The sequence below is a fragment of the Gordionus sp. m RMFG-2023 genome, chromosome 3 (genome assembly GCF_954871325.1).
Source record: "Gordionus sp. m RMFG-2023 chromosome 3, tfGorSpeb1-WG-v2, whole genome shotgun sequence".
In the NCBI taxonomy this organism is placed as follows: domain Eukaryota; kingdom Metazoa; phylum Nematomorpha; class Gordioida; order Chordodea; family Parachordodidae; genus Gordionus; species Gordionus sp. m RMFG-2023.
Genome location: NC_088777.1, coordinates 14,339,854 through 14,357,251, shown reverse-complemented (window position 1 = coordinate 14,357,251; position 17,398 = coordinate 14,339,854). Strand labels below are relative to the sequence as shown.

Here is a 17,398-nt window from a genome sequence, read left to right as displayed (position 1 = left end):
CGTTAAAAAACTTTAAAAATAACGATTATTACAATTGTTACTTTCATATGGTACATCTTAATTAAAATTTTAATTTAACATGTGAAAAATACATATTTTTGCCAATTAGAGTCAATAAAAAATCTAATATGTATAAAGATACCGTTTATGATAGTTGCCATTTTTCCAAGGAACATCTTTAGTGAATTTATAATTTAGCATCTTTATAATATAAATTATTTTTTTACACTTTTGTTTCAAAAATTGTGAAAAAATAATGAATATAATTGGCAAAATAAAAAATAATATTACAATAGCAGCATATCATTTTTTTCATTAAAAAAACATCAAATAAATAAATCCATTTCCATAATATAATCATATTTTATTTTATAATATAATAATATAAATAAAAATTATTAAATCATATATGTTTTTTTGTTGATAATAATATATTATTAATATAATAAAGAAAAATATTTTACTAAAAATAAAAAAATAATAATTAATGCTCGGTAGAACAATAATTCTACAAAATTATATTCTTAAGATGTCTCAATCACATATAAATAAATTTCGGCTCTAAATTGAACTCAGCCAACTCATAAAGCAGCCGACTCATATGTCTCAATGAGCTGGCATGAGCCTGAGTCAATTTTTTGGCTAGAAAAACTTGATGAGTAACTAAGTCGACCTCGCTCAGCAGTTTAATAACACTAATCACTAACAAATTTCGGTTAAAAAATCGGCTTGAGCTAATTCCTGAGCAAGCTTGAACTAATGCCTGAGCCGGCATATTAAGTCCATGTTAACAAAATTTGCACTAAATTAAGTTTAAAACCCTGAAGCCGAATTCGGGTCCAGAACCATTTTTAGTTTCGACAAAATATTCTTGTTATAATTTTTGTTCACAATCAGTAACTACCAAAATTTAGCAATTTACCAGACATTTGAGTTAGCCCTTTATATAAATCGATTATAATTAAGTCGTTTTATAATACAAATAAAAAATAAATATCAGAAATTATAATTTACTTATAAATAAAAAACTAAAAAATTGTGCCGACCCAGTAAGCCGACTAAGCGAGCTGTCTTAGTAAGCTGACTAAATTAGCCGAGTCGGCTCATGCGGTTCCTTAATCAGCTTGAGTCGAAGCCGTTTTTACGACTAGAGTTGCAAATCGTAAGAACTCGACTTTTTAACAACACTAATCATAACTCGAAAAATAATTATGGAAACTTCAAAATTTTTTTATTTTATTATTATATAAGTTTGTATCAAATAAATTGATCGAGAAATATGCTTCTATAATTCATAATATTTTTAATTAAAAAATAGATTTTAAATTTACGCTATCTAACAGGAATTTATTTATGATAATTTTATTATGGGTGTTATAATTTTTATATAATATACCTGTTCTATAAATATTATAAATTTATGGATTACTCTTTTTCTGTATTTAATTTATTTAGATAATTTTAATTTTGGATAAATTTGATTTATACAATAAAAACATTTTATAATTTTTTAAAATATAATTGATAGGCTATAAAATAAAAATAACGTTAAATAAGGACTATTGCTAATCTCTTACCAGTCCAGAAATAGACAAATTAAAAAAAATAGAACTTGATATATAAATAAGTAATAATAGTTTTTGAATATGTAATAGTAATTTTCTTATAGGCTCAATGATTATATCATTGCATAGGCTTGTCTTGTTAGGTAAATGCAAGTATATTATTACTAAGAAACATAACTTCCTATTCTTTATAATATTTATCAAAGGAAAAACTTTCTATTGAATAGCTTCAACAATAAAAGAAATTTTGATTTTTTTTCGTCTGAAAAGGAGTCTGAGGGTTTTATGTAACAAGTTTATAAATATCTTCTCCCTAGTTAGTCTCAGCAAGGTAAAAAGCATAAAATTTAGGGAGGGAGGAGGGGGGAAGTTGTATGAATTGGTCCCAGCGTGTTACTTTTAAATATTTTTTTCTATTCACAGGAATGACGCACCCTCATCGATAAAATTTATATGTGAAAAGCGGGGGAAAGGTTTGAAAATCAATTAAAATTAATTCCCTGATAGTGTACTTGTCTTATATTTTAAAGCTGTTAAATAAAATATAAATGATGTGCAAAGGTTAGAAAAATTTAAAAAATTTTGTTGTATACTTTTCTTCAAAATTTGTTATTTCTGGAGCTTTATATAAAAAATAAATAATTAGAGTATTAGAAAACTAACATAATCAAATATTGATCATTGAAGAATGACAACAAAATAAATTATGAATTCACGAGATAAAAAAACAATTTTCCGCATACATTATTAGTCAGGAATATCACTGCATAATTCGTAATTCTTTTCAGAACCGGTCGGGTGAGTAAATCATTTATGCTCTCTAAAATAAATTTAACGTTTTGTAGATTTATATTTTTCCATCTATGTAGTAATGTAACATTCTAAATATTTCAGTTAATACATCATTTCTGGGACTAAAAAATCTATAATTTTCTAAAAAGTATACTTTATCAAATTTAATTTATTCTATATTCTTTCATAATTTATATTTATATAGTAAAATATCACAGATTTGATTTTATAAAGTATATGTAAATAGAACAAAATATAATTAAGATTATTACAAATAATAAATCTGTTATATTTTAAAATATTTTTAAAAAAATATATATAAATGCTTTTTGAGATATGAGATATTTAATTTTTGAATTTCATACTATATAAAAATACTTATTTTTTTGGTACATTGTTTATTTAATTGTATAAAATTAAAAAAAATAAGGAATTGCAAAATGAAGAAATTGGTAGTTTTAAAAAAAAAACTTGCAAGTAATAAAAAAAAGAAGATTGAAGAATACAAAATCGTTTGATTGAGACTTTGTAAAATAAAATTTTATATATCATTTGTAATTGGATAATAAAATACATTTAAAAATTTAACTGAGAATATAGAAATTGTTTGATAGGGTATATTTTTAGAATTCTTTTATATGATCAGATTTTTTTTGATTCAATTCAAATCGGCTTCAAAGTCAAAAGTTGCTTGAATCGTTAGAATAAAAGGACCCTCTTGAGCTGGTAAGTAAGTAGAAGGAATGATGTCAAAAATTTGGGATTCGTTTTTCAGCTCCGAGCCACCTACTTTAAGTATACTAAATCCAGACCTATTTTATATTAATGAAATAATATTTCTATCATTTAAAAGGCCAATATCATTTTGTTCTAAGTAAATCCGTCCTCCTTTATATCATTTATATACAGCAACGTAGAAATGGGAACCCCCCCCCCCCACACCCATGAAAAAAATGAGACAAAATTTTTTTAATTTTAATTCACAAAATTAATAATATAAATGCCCATATGTTTTTAACTCAAAAATAATTTTGATCTACAATATTAAATTTTTAAAATAAATTTTAAATTATCTTGCAAAAAACTTGTCTAATTTGTCATATTCCTTTTTTAAAAAATCAACTTTGTCAATTTCATAATGAAGAAACTAATTTATTCCTATTTCAACAAATGTTAAGCACATATATGCATGCCACTATTAAATATAAAAGTATCAAAGCTACAACCAATAAGTCTCATATTTTAAAAGATGATAGGATTTTTTATAATAATAATAAAAGTAAAATTTTTAGATATTTTGTATATTTATTTTTTTTAATTTGTTTTTGTGCTTCTAGAATCTTCGTTCCATCTTATGAGATTTAAATTACTTCTATATTTATTTAACAAATTGAAAGGTAAGAATAACATCAATGAAGATCATAGAATCATAAAATTCAAAAATATCTTGAATCGGGGAAAAAGAAACCTTAATGTATTCAGAGGAAATTGATTTTTGAATCGTAATTTAAAATTCGATATTTAAGACTCTATTGACTGAAAAAACTGATAGATGGACTTAGTGAGTACTAATAATGCATTACATATTGTCCATTGCTCCTATTATTTTCCATACAGCATGAAGTCAATATTGGCGATTTTTTTTATTTTGCCAAAAATGTTTTTCTTTACTATCTACTAAACGGAGTGAAGAACTTAAGAAGTATGAAATACACACTAATTATTGACAAAAATTCCCGAGATAATGCTTCCAGATGTTTGGCTAACTTTATGCTTAAGACATGATGTCACAGTTAGTTTTTGGTTCATAATTCTGTTACTTTTTAATGGCTGGCGAAATTAATTAAAGAATTAATAAGGCACTAATTAATAACGCAAACCATATCGTTAGAACTTCTATATTCTGAGTTCTGGCGTGAGGCTTATTTTGAAAATTTTATCATTAATTCTTTTTCTTTTTAAACCAACTATTAGACAAAATGAAGCAATAAAACATACTAATAAATCTATACATGGTTTAATATAGGTTTCAGAATTAGTGTTTCCAAAATTTGGCCCACTTCTATTAGTTTTTAACTATCTTTTTGTGGTTCTATTATTTGAGTGAAGAATTGAAGGTATTAGTCAGGCATTAAATATTAGCGCATGCCAGATATATAGTTTTTTATATTTTAGCATTATATTAACTACCTCTAATTATTTTTAATATAATAACATTAAAAAATTATCTATTATTAAATTAAATAAAGTATAATTCTTAAATATTATTGCATTACTATTATATATATATATCTAGTAATAATTCTAAAGACTTGGTTATAGCATAAGAAATATAAATAAAATTTAATTAATAGATACTATAAATAAAGGAAATTGAACATGTAGACAACAATTCAGCACCAACTGTTAAATTTTGCATATCTGTAACCACTCCTTCATGATTTATTCGCTGTTTAATTATTATTTTGCATTTACATCATAGTTCTAGTCATTTATGGGGCTGTCAGATTAGATTATGGTGCTATGGTAAAAATTGCGAATATTTTTTGCATTTAGTTAAACCAAAGTTAACCACTAACGCTTATTTCTATGTTGTAAAATAATATTTCTCGACACTGATTGTATTGATAAAAATAATCTCGGTCTTTCAATATATTCAAATATCTGTAACGAAACTCCTATTTCTTCCTTAAATGCATCTATTGTTAATATTATATGTAACGCCTAAAATTAAGATCGGCTTCTCAAGTATCTTCTTCTATAATACTTCAAAACTTTCTTTGTTTTCCCCCCATATCATATTTTTCTTTAACAAATTATATAACGGTGTAGCTACTTCTGCAAAATTCGATATTAACCTATGATAATAATTGGTAGCTCCTAAAACGAGAGCAATTCCATCTTACTGCTTGATGCTAGCATGCTCATAATTTTTTCCTTTTCTATATTTTTATAATGGCCGCAATTTCAATACCCATATACAAAACGCTTTTTTCTCTATTAGCTCTAAGACCATTTTCCAAGATTATGTCTAAAACCTTAATTAGTCTCATAATGTGTTCTTATTCTGAACTAACTGTAATATATTATCTAGATAATATATTTTTCCATTTAATCCTTGAAAAATAGCTGACATAGCATTTCGAAAAATCTGAGTTGATATCTTTAACTTTAACCCAAAAGGTAATCTACTAAATGCAAGCAATCTACAAATTTTGTAAAAATCGAACGTTTTAAAATAATTATTATTATATAAAATAAAATGTTTTTTTATATTATTAATTAGAATACGATAGTGAAATTTGTATTATAATAAATTAAATTTGAAGATGCACATTAATATAACAAAATATAGCGAATTGATATATATACTAATATCATTTTATAAAAGATTATAATCTTTTTTTGTGTGTCTTAAATAAGCAAAGTTTTATTAATTAATTTTAAAAATTTAAGTACTTTAGGTTAAAATTCAATTAATTTATTTATTCTTGATTAGCAGAATTTACATTTATTACATGTAATATGTATGGTAAAAGAAATTGTTATTAAAAAACAATTTGTCAATATAAATTTGTTCTAAAAAATTTTTCTCCATTTTGCACTTAAAAAATTTTCTTAGCAATTTTTTTTAAATATTAGCTTACCGAAAAGGGCCGGAAGAAATTTTGTTGATACGCTTATTTGATTCTTTATCGAAGGAATACAAGTCTATACCTATACTATATTCTCTATATGTTTTCATATAAAATTAAAATAATTGTTCTATAATAAAATTAAAATACAATTTTAAAAAAAATTCATTTAAATTGTTAAAATTTAGTTATAAATTTTTTTTATACTTGGGAGCTTTAAGAGTTACCAACAATTGGTGGTTATTAGAAGAAATATTGATTTTTTTAGTAATTTTGAGCCTGTAACTTGGATTTAAGTAATAAGTCTCAGGGTTATTGGAGCAACCACCAGCTGTGTAGCCTTTCCAACTATTGCTAAACTATCGAGTTAAAAAAAATATATATATAATAAAAACAAAATTCAATAATGATATTTTTAAATTGTATAAGATAAAGTATGTTTTAAACGTCTTTTCCTAAAAAAATATATTTTTAAACAATTGATTCAATATTTTTATAAGGAGTTCTTGATTTCCATTTATAAAGTGAACAATAACATTAAAATTTTCAATCAATTTCAAAAAATAGTCATCATTTTATGGAAAAGTAGTTATATTCTAATTTAAAATAATAATAATAATAGAAACAATAATATTTTATGAATTCTTCCGTAAAAGGAATTAACTATAATTTATACTTCTTTAATATGAGTATATGGGTCTTCAATCTTAGTTAAAGTGAAAGGAAGCGTGGAATAAACTCTCAGTGTGTAATAGATAGTGTTACATTTTTCGTACTCTGAAATGACAAGCGTATAACTTTTCGGTGGGGTGACTACCATTTTACACAAATAGTGAGGGGAATTTATTCTAACTCCGTCTATGAAAGGTGGAGGGTCGTCTAGAAATTGTGCGTAAATTTTTTTAAGAATATTTTTTTTTTAATTTTTCTTATTATGATTCTAGCCTTCTTCCCTTTCCTTTTCTTTCTAAAAAACATTATTTTATATGTTTGATCCCATAAATTTTCCCCAAAACAAATAACTTTTCTTACATGGGTAATATATCTTCTCCCCATTGGTATTGTAAACCAGAACCGTTATAAACTCTTTGTTGCAAGCAAAATCTTCCTACAAAAAATTATATTCACTTAAATAAAGAAAGAATTGAACGTTAAAAAAATTATTAATCAATAAATATTTTTATTTTTGTTTAAAACATAAAGTAATTAAGAGAGAGAAATAGAAATTGTTTTATAGGGATCCCAATAGATTATTGGTTATAGAACGAAATAGATTTTAAGTGTTTTTCAGGTATTTACATACGTGTAGCCAAGAATTTGATAAGGGGGGACTATCCGGTATGTTTTCTCCATAAATATTATTGAGGCCTTTAAGTCCATTTATTGTAGGCCTTTGGCTAAATTTAAATTTTAGGTTCTCACTCTTTATAAAACTGATTATTTTCTAAAATTTTGAATTATAGTCTATATTTTAAAAAGTTATTAACTTTTAATAATTTTTCTTTCAAATTCTTATATATAGTAATATATTGTATACATTTTTGGGGGAGATTGGGTTAGAGCGTGTAAAGGGGAGATTTTTATTAGCTTAAATTATATTTATGAGAATGGGCAAATTTCCGGGGAGGGGGAATTCTCCTTGCCCCACCCCCGACCCTGGCTAGCATGTATTTGCTACCTCTATCGTTTTTTCAGGATAAATTTTTTCGTCAAATTTTATATTAATATTGAGAAAGAGGTAAAATTTTTATAATATATAATTGATGTATACATAAAACTAATAATAACAAAAAACTGTGAAATTCATAGATAAGAAGGTAAGATGGGAGTTAAGAAATTTTATAATTTAAAAAATGTATTTTATAAACTTTTTCGGTAATGTGGCGTGTGAGTAAGACCCAAATGGCTCCCTCATTAATTTGAGTAAGTCCTTCCTCCGTGGTGTGTTGTTCTATACACAGCTTATACTGAGGATTTCCCGCCAAAATATAAGTATCTTTGAAAGAAGTCGGTTCAATATTAGTGATAGGTCCTTGATTGGGAGACTTAGACCACATTTCGTGGCGACAGGTAGTGAAAGGAAAGAGAAGGGGGTCCCAGTTGAGGTAAAATACATCGAAAAACTTCCTGACACTTTTCCAGTCTATCCAAAACAGACCATCATCCTCACCTCCTTTCGAGTCGGGGTAGGGTAATTCGTTTTCCTATGTATAAAATTTGTGTAATTTGTTTTTTATATTTTATTCATTAATTCATTCTTTCTTAATTTATTTTCACTTTGTTCTTTTCTTCCTTCCTTAAATTTCCTATGGATAAAATTACACTATGATCTAACCGTAGTTCCTCGTATAGTTATATCATAACTGAGGGCCTTTTTCAGTTTTGGTCCCAAAACGGGATCTTCCCAATGGGTTCTATCGCTTTCGCTAAAATTCCCTTTCCATCTCACATGGCTCCAAGGGTTTTTAAGGCGGAACAATTTGTAACCCTTTAAAAAATATTATTAAATAAATAAATAGAAACAGATAATAAATATAAGAACATAAATAAAAGAAGCAGCGAAAAGAAAATAATAAACAAATAAAAGTCAGCAAAAAAATCCAAGAAAAAAAATAAAAACAGAATATAAGTAAAGAAATGTTGGAACAAGTAAATTCCATAACGTTCATTAATTCAAACAAAAAAACTTATAATAGCAACTCCGAGGCATTTTAATGCAAGCCAAATTGTAACACTAGAAAAGGGGAAAAAAATAATTTTAAAAACCTCAACTTTCCGAACGTCTACTAAAGCATAAGCGTGAGTAGCTATAAGACCCGTTCTTTCGCTTTCCGTGTTCGTTAAGGCCCCTTTAAAGAGTGAATATATTTGATATTATTATTATATGTAAAAATTATTAAATAAAAAAATGAAGATATGAATGAGGATAAATGAAATGAATAATGAATAAAAAAATAAAAGAAAAGAATGTAAATAAGAATAAATATTAATCAATCATTAAAACCAGTCGCTAAAGTGACCAGTAGATCTCCTTCGTGAAACTTTTTAAGCAACATTTCCCAGAATTTTTCGTCTTCCATTATTCGTTGATGACTCTGACTTTGTGATTTGTCTATCGAAACCTTTATTTTAGAATTTTTAAAAAAATGCTAGAATATTAAAAAAAATTCTGCAAATTTACAATATTCACTTCATTCATTCTTTCTTTCTTTTCATTTGTTCTTTTTTTAATTTTTTCGATCTTTCTTTCTATAAAAAATATTTTCATTCTTTTTTTAAAAACTCTTTCTGGTATCCATCCAGTTAAGCAATGCAGATCTATATTTGAATTCGATCCAGGAAAATCGTATCTATATGTTTTTAAATTAATTTTATAATAATGAATAATTCTGAGTAAATAATTTGAATTGATTTACAAAAAAAAATTAAAGCAACATCCTATCTCGTCTTAATTTTAGTTCTTAGTTATGAATAGAGCATTCTATTAAAAAAGCTAATATCACTCCCTTTTTTTGATTTTAATATTATAGATTTTGAAATAAAGTGATTGATAATATCAAAATACGTTATTTTTTTTAACTTTAAAAAATATCCCATTCAGATGGCTATTTATAACTCCAAAAAGAAAAAAAAGATTAAACGTATCACAATAATTTATATGCTAAAACAGGATTTTCAAGTGGAGAAGGTAGGTTAAGGTTTGCCCTCACCCTCCGTTCGCTATGCAACCTATTTTCGATTTAAATTTATTCTGACAAAAATTGAAAAAAAATATGCCTTTAATACGAGAAGGATAAAAAAATGAAAATATATAAGTATCTTACTTCAAGATAAATTTTCATCATATCTAAATACTGTCATTCTCATTAATAACCTTTTTTCACCAAATTTCTAAAACGAGCTACAATAATTTAAGAAGAAATTAATATTATAGGAAGTTTGGGGCAAAATTTTTTTTAATCAATGAAAAATTTCATCAAAATGTTATATATTTATTATTAATCTTTTAAGATATGGAAAAAGCTGATCAATCGAATGAAGTAACTTAATCATATTTAAAGAGCAAATGGTGAACTAATTTCCTTTTGTAAGGCCGAATTATTATATTTCTTTAATTGAGAAACTTGTGAAATTGTATATAATAAATTGTATCATAAACTTAGTAAAAGAAAATAAAAGAATGGAATATATTAATAAAGAATATCATTTTAAAGAATCAAGTAAGAAAAAAACAGGAAGAGGTAAAATAATTTTACAGATAAATCGTAACCTCATTCAGATCACAAAATTAAAAATCACTTTTATTTATTTATTTTCTTTAAAATTAGGAAAGAGAAATGAGGAAAAAGGAAATAAAAAAATTAATTTACCCTCCCATGACTTTTAGATACGCCTTCTCCAAGATCGACACCCAAAATTCGTTAACGCTGAGTCCTGTGAAGGTTCCATCCTCTCGGTTGTTAATTTCCGCTATCAAATCAATTAACATTATAAAATAATAATAAATCTACTTATAAAAAGACTAAAATTATAATATGTATTTTAAACACTTAGTATCAATTTTAATATAATTCTTATTTAATAGGAAAAATGAGCAAAAATATTTTAAAAAGGTATCCAAAATGTGTGTGTAAATATATATATAGGCACCCTTAATCCTTTCCTTGGTAGATCCAACACTGTAAGAGCAAAGGGGAAAGAGGTGCTTATCGGCGGGTAGCGTGTCGTCGACGACTACTTTCCGGTGCACGCCGTTCAAAAGTAACTTGACCACGTATTTTCCGCATGGGTTGTATAATGACCGAAGACCGGCCCGATCCCGAGGGTAAATCAAGTTCGATATTAGCGGTCTGTAACGCCTTTTTGCGCCTCGGTTGGGTAGCTTGAAAATTTTTATTAAATTATTATTTTTGTTTTGTATTTTCCATTCATTCTTAATTTTTCTTCCCCCTTTTCTCTATTTATTTTTTTATTTTTGAAACAGATTGATAATATCATTTAATTATTTGTTATAAGATTATTCCTTTTTTTGAATAAGAGCTGGTAAGGGAAATTGGACCCCCAAAAAAGTGAATTTATTCTTTCATTCAATTATTTGTTACCTTTCCTGTTGTTTTTTTTTAAAAAAAATTATGGGAGGACATTTTCCTAAATAGGTTTTGTTTAAGAAATTGTTTAGATTTTTAAAAATTTAAGTTTTCGTTAATTGTTTTTTTAGTACAATTTAATGGGATAGAAAAAAAATGTCCGTAAAAATATTTTGATTAACGGGTCGAGCTATTATACAAAAAAAATGATCGGGCCGGGTCGGGCTGGGCAAAAATTTTATCTGGTTCAATCAGGAAACTCATGATATTTCAGATTTTATTGTTATAATACAATTATAATTATAACATTCATATTTGGAAATGTAGTTATATAAGCTGAGTTTGGAGGCATTCTAGAGCCAGGAAGATTAAGAACCACTTTCTTAAAATTTAAAGAAGCGGAATCAGAATTAAATTTTCTTTTATTGTTATGATAACAATAAGCGCTAATTTTTTAAGGTAATTGGACATAAAGACTAGGGACCAAAACCCTCGAGGAAAAGACATTGGATAAATATACTTCAAGATAAAAAAGAAAGGCGAACAAAAATTCCTCAATTTTACACGCTTTTAAAATGCTTAAAAAGGGGAAATTTGGAACTAAACATATTTATACCGGAACGGAATAGCGCAAAAATGCCTTCGAGACTCTGATATGATTACATTTTTAGTTTTCAGTAGTAGTGATCTTAATGGTGATGACAACAATTCTAATAACAAATCGTTTACTCTGTAATCTTTTTATTCTTTTCCAAATTCCTTAATTTTATAGGAAATTTCATAAACTATTTTAACCTCAGGCACTTCTGAAAGATTAACGAGCAAAATAAATATTACTAAATCATGACTAAGCAGTATAATGAAGGGTATATTTTAAAATATTATTAATTAAAAATAAATTGTTCCGGAAAGTTCCAATGATTTCAAAATTATTAACTAAATAAATATTTTTAAGTAATTATTCATTAATAATAATAGAAATAGAGGGAATCAACACACTCTTAACCCAATTCGTTGAGCACTTTTATGAATGTGAATCCTACTTTTTTAAACTTCTGTGAACCAATTCTAGCCTTTAATTCTTTCAAATGATATTTAATTATATTAACCGTGTATGGGGAAAAAAATGATTACAAACATCTTATCACATTTAATTCTCTCTTCAGGGTGAGTCGTAGACCAACGTGCTAAATGAATAAATTCCTATATATCATGATCATGTGGTTTATAATTTTGATAAAATAATAATATACATTTTTTAATTTTTTTTATTATAACAAAATAAGCATCAAATTTCTTTACCGAACCCAGAGCCCAATCTAGTCGGGCAAAAAATCTCAAATTTGATTTGGGTAAAATTTGGGGATAACCCGTGAGATGAACCCATCCACAATGACTTTTTTTTTAAAAGTTGCAGGGAGACTGGGTTATACATATCAATATTTGAAAAAAATCAATTTTCAATAAAACTTTTAAAATGTTTTTAAGTTTACTAAAATAAATTTACAAGATAATTTTAAAATAATCATATTCACAGCAAAACTTCGATTCGTTTAAATTTGATGAGATTTAAAGATTTTCTACATTTCAATCTACCTAATTTAATGGTGCAATTTAAAAAAAATCTGATGATAAATATAGATATTTATAAACTTAAAATATTCCAGCATCGATTAAACAATAAAAAAATTAATTGTAAGCGGTGATTCAATGTATATTTATTTTACCATTGTTCGGCCAAAGGTGGAGAAAAATCGAGCCTCGTGAAGAGCACAAACAGTAAGTGATGCCACAAAACTGCAGTCCGATACTAGAGTCTGTCTGACGGCGGCCCAGTCCGGAGCGGGATAGTAAGGACCTGCCCATCCTCCAATCACTTTTAAGGGAGGGAAGAGGGTGGGGGTCGATCCCACCGCCAGCTGTGATGGGCGAGCCCATGAGGCAAAGTGTATCATTTGCTTTGGGGAGAGAGCCAAGGGTCCTTGGGGATCAGAGAAAGGTGCAGGGCCAAAAGAGAATCGTTCACCTCTCAAAAGTGGAGCCCCAACCTTGGGATGTTCACTGGTTAAGGAGTCAAAATCATCAAGAAAAGGAGGATAAAGTATGCCATTTATGCAGGATGTGTGTCTATATAAATATATATGAGAGTCGGGATAAACATATTAGATTGTTAAATGTGTGATTTAATCAGAGATGCATTAATACCATTTTTTACTGATAATAAATAAAACAATACAAAAAATTTAAGAAAAGATAAGTTTTTTAAAAAATAATCATTACCAGTCTCCATCTCCAAAAAAAATGATTAATTTAAGCTATAAAAAGTCTTTGAATTTTAATGAAGCTTGTAGTTATAATTTAATTTCTTGTATGTTTATTTTTTATAATAAAGTTAATTCTGCACTGATTTTACAAGTAAAAAGGTATATGCAAAGTATTTACATCGCTTTCTTCATTTATTAAGATTGGTTATATGATGGTTACTATTAAAATAGGCATTCTTTCTCATCTGTTAAGAAATTAGTAGAACAATTTATTTTTTTTCTTATAAATTCATGGCTTAATATGGCAATTTTTTTTAAAAATAAATAGGTTTTTTGGGTATGGCTCACCTCACTGGTATCAATTACATACAAGAATTAGCTGATATTAATACTGACTGATACTATTGGGTATCAGTGCATTATTGGATTTAATTATTTTTTAATAATATAATATTATTTATATGGATATAGATAGATAGATATAAACTCAAGGACAATGACTAAAAAGAAATATTAAATAAAAATAAAAATTGAATTGTTTAGGTCATTCTATGTCACCAAATATACCATAATTCTCTTGAACCCTTGAACCCTTGAACTTAAGGTGAAATTTTGAATACAAACTAATAAAATAACTAAAGAGCAATGTTTACATTTAGCATACTAGTTTTGATACATTTAGAAATATCAAATATTAAAATTTGAAATTGATCTATATTTATGCCATTCAATTGTTGCTCAATTAAAGATTTATCAAAAACTACCAAATATTAAATGATGGCTTTATATCAAAATAAAGTGTACACATTCTATTTTTTTAAATATTTTTTTATTGTAGTCCATTTAACCCTTTATCTAAGTTAAACATCCTTGTAAAAAATAATGGCTTTCTCTGATTTAAATAATTTTCACAAATGCCACAAAGAATAAAAAAAAATTAGAATGTCAAGTTTTAACTTTCACATATAAAATCAATAAATACAGATAAAAGACTAATAAAAATTAGAATGTCAAGTTTTAACTTTCACAGATAAAATCAATAAATACAGAGAAAAGACTAATATTTTTTTTATTCAATAAATATGTGTAATTATGTTCCATTATATTTAAAATCTATTCATGGTATTTTTATAATAGTAAAGAATATATAACATATATTTATTCAAATTATGGTATTTACAAGATTTTTTTAAAAATATAAGGCTATGAACCTTTACATTAAAAAAAATAAAATGGATACACTTTATTTGATTATACTTACAAAAATACAAATCAAATATTTGCATTATTCGTATTTGATGCATATTTAATATTGTATTATTCATATTTGTACAAACATTATTTGATTTGATTCATTGAATATTCAATTTGATAATTAAATTCTTTAATAATATTTTCATAAATGAAAAAGTCAGAGTTTAATTTGTGATTTATATTGAAAGATTTTTTTAAAATTATAAGAGAATTACTTATAAAAAGATATTTGCTTAAAGGATTTTTTTTTCAAACTCTGAAAAATTAGGTATTTAAATTTAAAAGATTTATAGATGTGAAAATAAAGTTTAAAAAAATAAAAGGTTCCATAAGAAACATGTAAAATACTTAAAGATAATTTTAAATATTTGTGAATAAGTTTTAATTTATGAATTGTTTCGAATATTTAAGAATAATGTAGAATATTTATAATATATTTTGAATTATATATAAAATTTCAAATTATGCAAAAATTTGATTAAATAATGAATCAAAAAAATTATTTGACAAATAATATTATTTCCCTTATTTGATTTTGTTATTCTTACCATTTTAACACAAATCGAATAAATTTGAATCAAATAATTTATTTTAGGTATAATTTTGATATTGAAATGAAATCATTATTTATAATACTGTAATTTTAGTAAATCTTTAATTGAATGAGTGATAAGCTAAGCTTAAAATAGTACATTTTATTTTAATCATAGAAAAAATATGAGCCAATATGCTAAAATTTAAATAATGTCTTAATTAGTATATTTATTTTGTATAAAAAGTTTTACCTAAATCCTAAGGAGTCCCACAAAAATCATGGGCATGAATAAAATATGTGCCCCAAAAAACTATGTGCCCCCTATTAAAGAAGCTTAATTTAAATTATATTATTACAGAATCATATTTAGCTTCATAAGATGAGTTAGAAAATTTTTTTTTTATTTAAAAAAAATGGCAACATATTTAAATTTTTAAAAATTATTTTTTTACATTACTAAACTACATGCTCCCTATCAAAGAAGCTTAATATATAAAAAAATGAACACAGAATCATATATAACTTATAAGGAATCAAAAAATATTAATCTAAGTTTATAAATTATTTATAACTTATTGAGATTTTGAAAATACACTTAATTTCTTCTTTTTTGACTAAATAATTTTAAAAATTTTACTATGTTGCCATATTTATTTAAATCAAAAAAAACGTTTTCTAACTCATCTTATGAAGCTAAATGTGCTTCTGTATTATTATAATTTAAATTAAGCTTCTTTGATAGGGCATTTTTGGGGGGTGTGTATTTTAGTCATGCCCAAAAATCATGATTTTAAACATGAAATAATCCTCTTGTATAAAAAATGACTTCATAATTTTACTAATTATTTTGATATTATTCAAATGGTATAGTGACCTTAAAACGCCAATCTCTTGCTTTGAATAAATTGAATGTCTTTTCTTAAAATTTTTATTAATGTCATTAACAATGTCAGGAAATTTGTGTTCAGTATCAAAATCATCAATCAATAAGTTATCCAAATCATTACAAACTGGTAATATATTTTCATTATTTCTAGGGTATATGTCTTTTAAAGTTTTTTCAACAATCATTTCTTTAATATTTTCAGCTCTTTCCACAGCTTTACTAGCTAGATGAGTTAATTTTGTTTTCAAAAGTTCATTATTGCATTGCTTTTTATCCTTGATACATAAATCAGCAGCTATATTTAAATATCATTATTATTATATTTAATGTTATAAGATGTTTACCTTCTAGATATAATTCTAAAGCTTCTTTAAAATTATCTGCATTATCTTGTTCTAATGCCTCCAGCAGCATAAAATTAATTCGTTCAAGAAACAATGTATTATTATCTAACTTATTATTACTATTAGCTTTTTCTTTGATAAAAATTTTCGATTTTTCCAGTTCCTCAGCCCTCTTATAATATTCATCTATTTTTTGAGTGATATTTGGTATTTTAGAAAGGCCTTTGATTTCTTTAAGTAATCTTACAGCTTCCTAAAAGACTAAAATTTAAATTGTTATATATAATAGCTTACATTGTAAAAATATATTGCAGCATCAAAATTTCTAGAGATGTCATATGTAACTGCTTTTTTAGACAAGAAAAGTATATCTTTTTCATTTGCTGTGCTCATGATTTTAAAAATACTTTAACCACTAAAAAGACATTGGGACACTTATTATAGGATTTATCATAAAATATAAATTGACAACCTGTCAAATGTTAACAATATATATTATATAATTATTTTAAAAATTAATATAATTTTCCATTTTTTTAGAGCATTCTTGAATTAAAGATAAAACAGAATTTGGTCTAAATTTTAAAAAAACTTAAGCACTAAAAAAAGAAATTTAGACCTTTGGTTATTTAAAACTCACCTTTTGGTGAGTTAAACAAAGAGATTTTTTGCATTTTTTTTGTAGTTATTTGTTTGCTACTGAGTATGATAAATTATAGGAGAGATCGCATGATTCCGCTAATTTATATTTAAAATGAATTATTTGGCTTATTTATAAAATTTGGTCATTACTTATTAACATTATAGAAAGGGGTTTGAAAATTTTTCCTGTCAAATAATAATTATTTTTCGATTTAGAGTTTTCCTTTTCAATTGTAAATAATTATAAACTATATATTCTGATCAAGACGTACAATTTTTTTCTGGGGATGGTTTTCTCAAATATAAATATATTTATACAATTTGAAACAAATTCTTGTTGAATATATTTGATATTGATAGAGATGTCCCTAATTCTTTCATTACAAACACATTC

At 25.4% G+C, this 17,398-nt stretch overlaps 1 protein-coding gene across 1 annotated transcript; it reads right to left on the bottom strand.

Annotated features, from left to right (window-relative positions):
* Positions 1-2,804: 2,804 nt before the first annotated feature.
* LOC135927612 (calpain-7-like) lies at positions 2,805-16,793 on the bottom strand. Its single transcript, XM_065463720.1, has 16 exons — positions 16,657-16,793; positions 16,363-16,615; positions 16,007-16,313; positions 12,807-13,206; positions 10,643-10,874; positions 10,363-10,462; positions 9,276-9,342; positions 8,997-9,114; positions 8,759-8,841; positions 8,328-8,480; positions 7,861-8,196; positions 7,025-7,100; positions 6,669-6,871; positions 6,200-6,351; positions 6,005-6,088; positions 2,805-3,169 (listed from the first exon to the last, which is right to left on the bottom strand). Exons 1-16 carry the CDS (start codon positions 16,753-16,755, stop codon positions 3,016-3,018), a joined length of 2,817 nt encoding a protein of 938 aa, XP_065319792.1. The 5' UTR covers positions 16,756-16,793; the 3' UTR covers positions 2,805-3,015.
* Between the last annotated feature and the right edge of the window lie 605 nt (positions 16,794-17,398).

Bases quoted from the DNA above. Each gene is read 5' to 3' on its own strand.
- LOC135927612 (XM_065463720.1), bottom strand. From the start codon at position 16,755: ATGAGCACAGCAAATGAAAAAGATATACTTTTCTTGTCTAAAAAAGCA. The intron at 16,314-16,362 runs GTAAACATCTTA...ATTTAAATATAG, and splicing joins TTTAGAATTATATCTAGAAG to CTGCTGATTTATGTATCAAG. The intron at 10,875-12,806 runs GTAAAATAAATA...AAAATTTTCAAG, and splicing joins CCACCTTTGGCCGAACAATG to CTACCCAACCGAGGCGCAAA.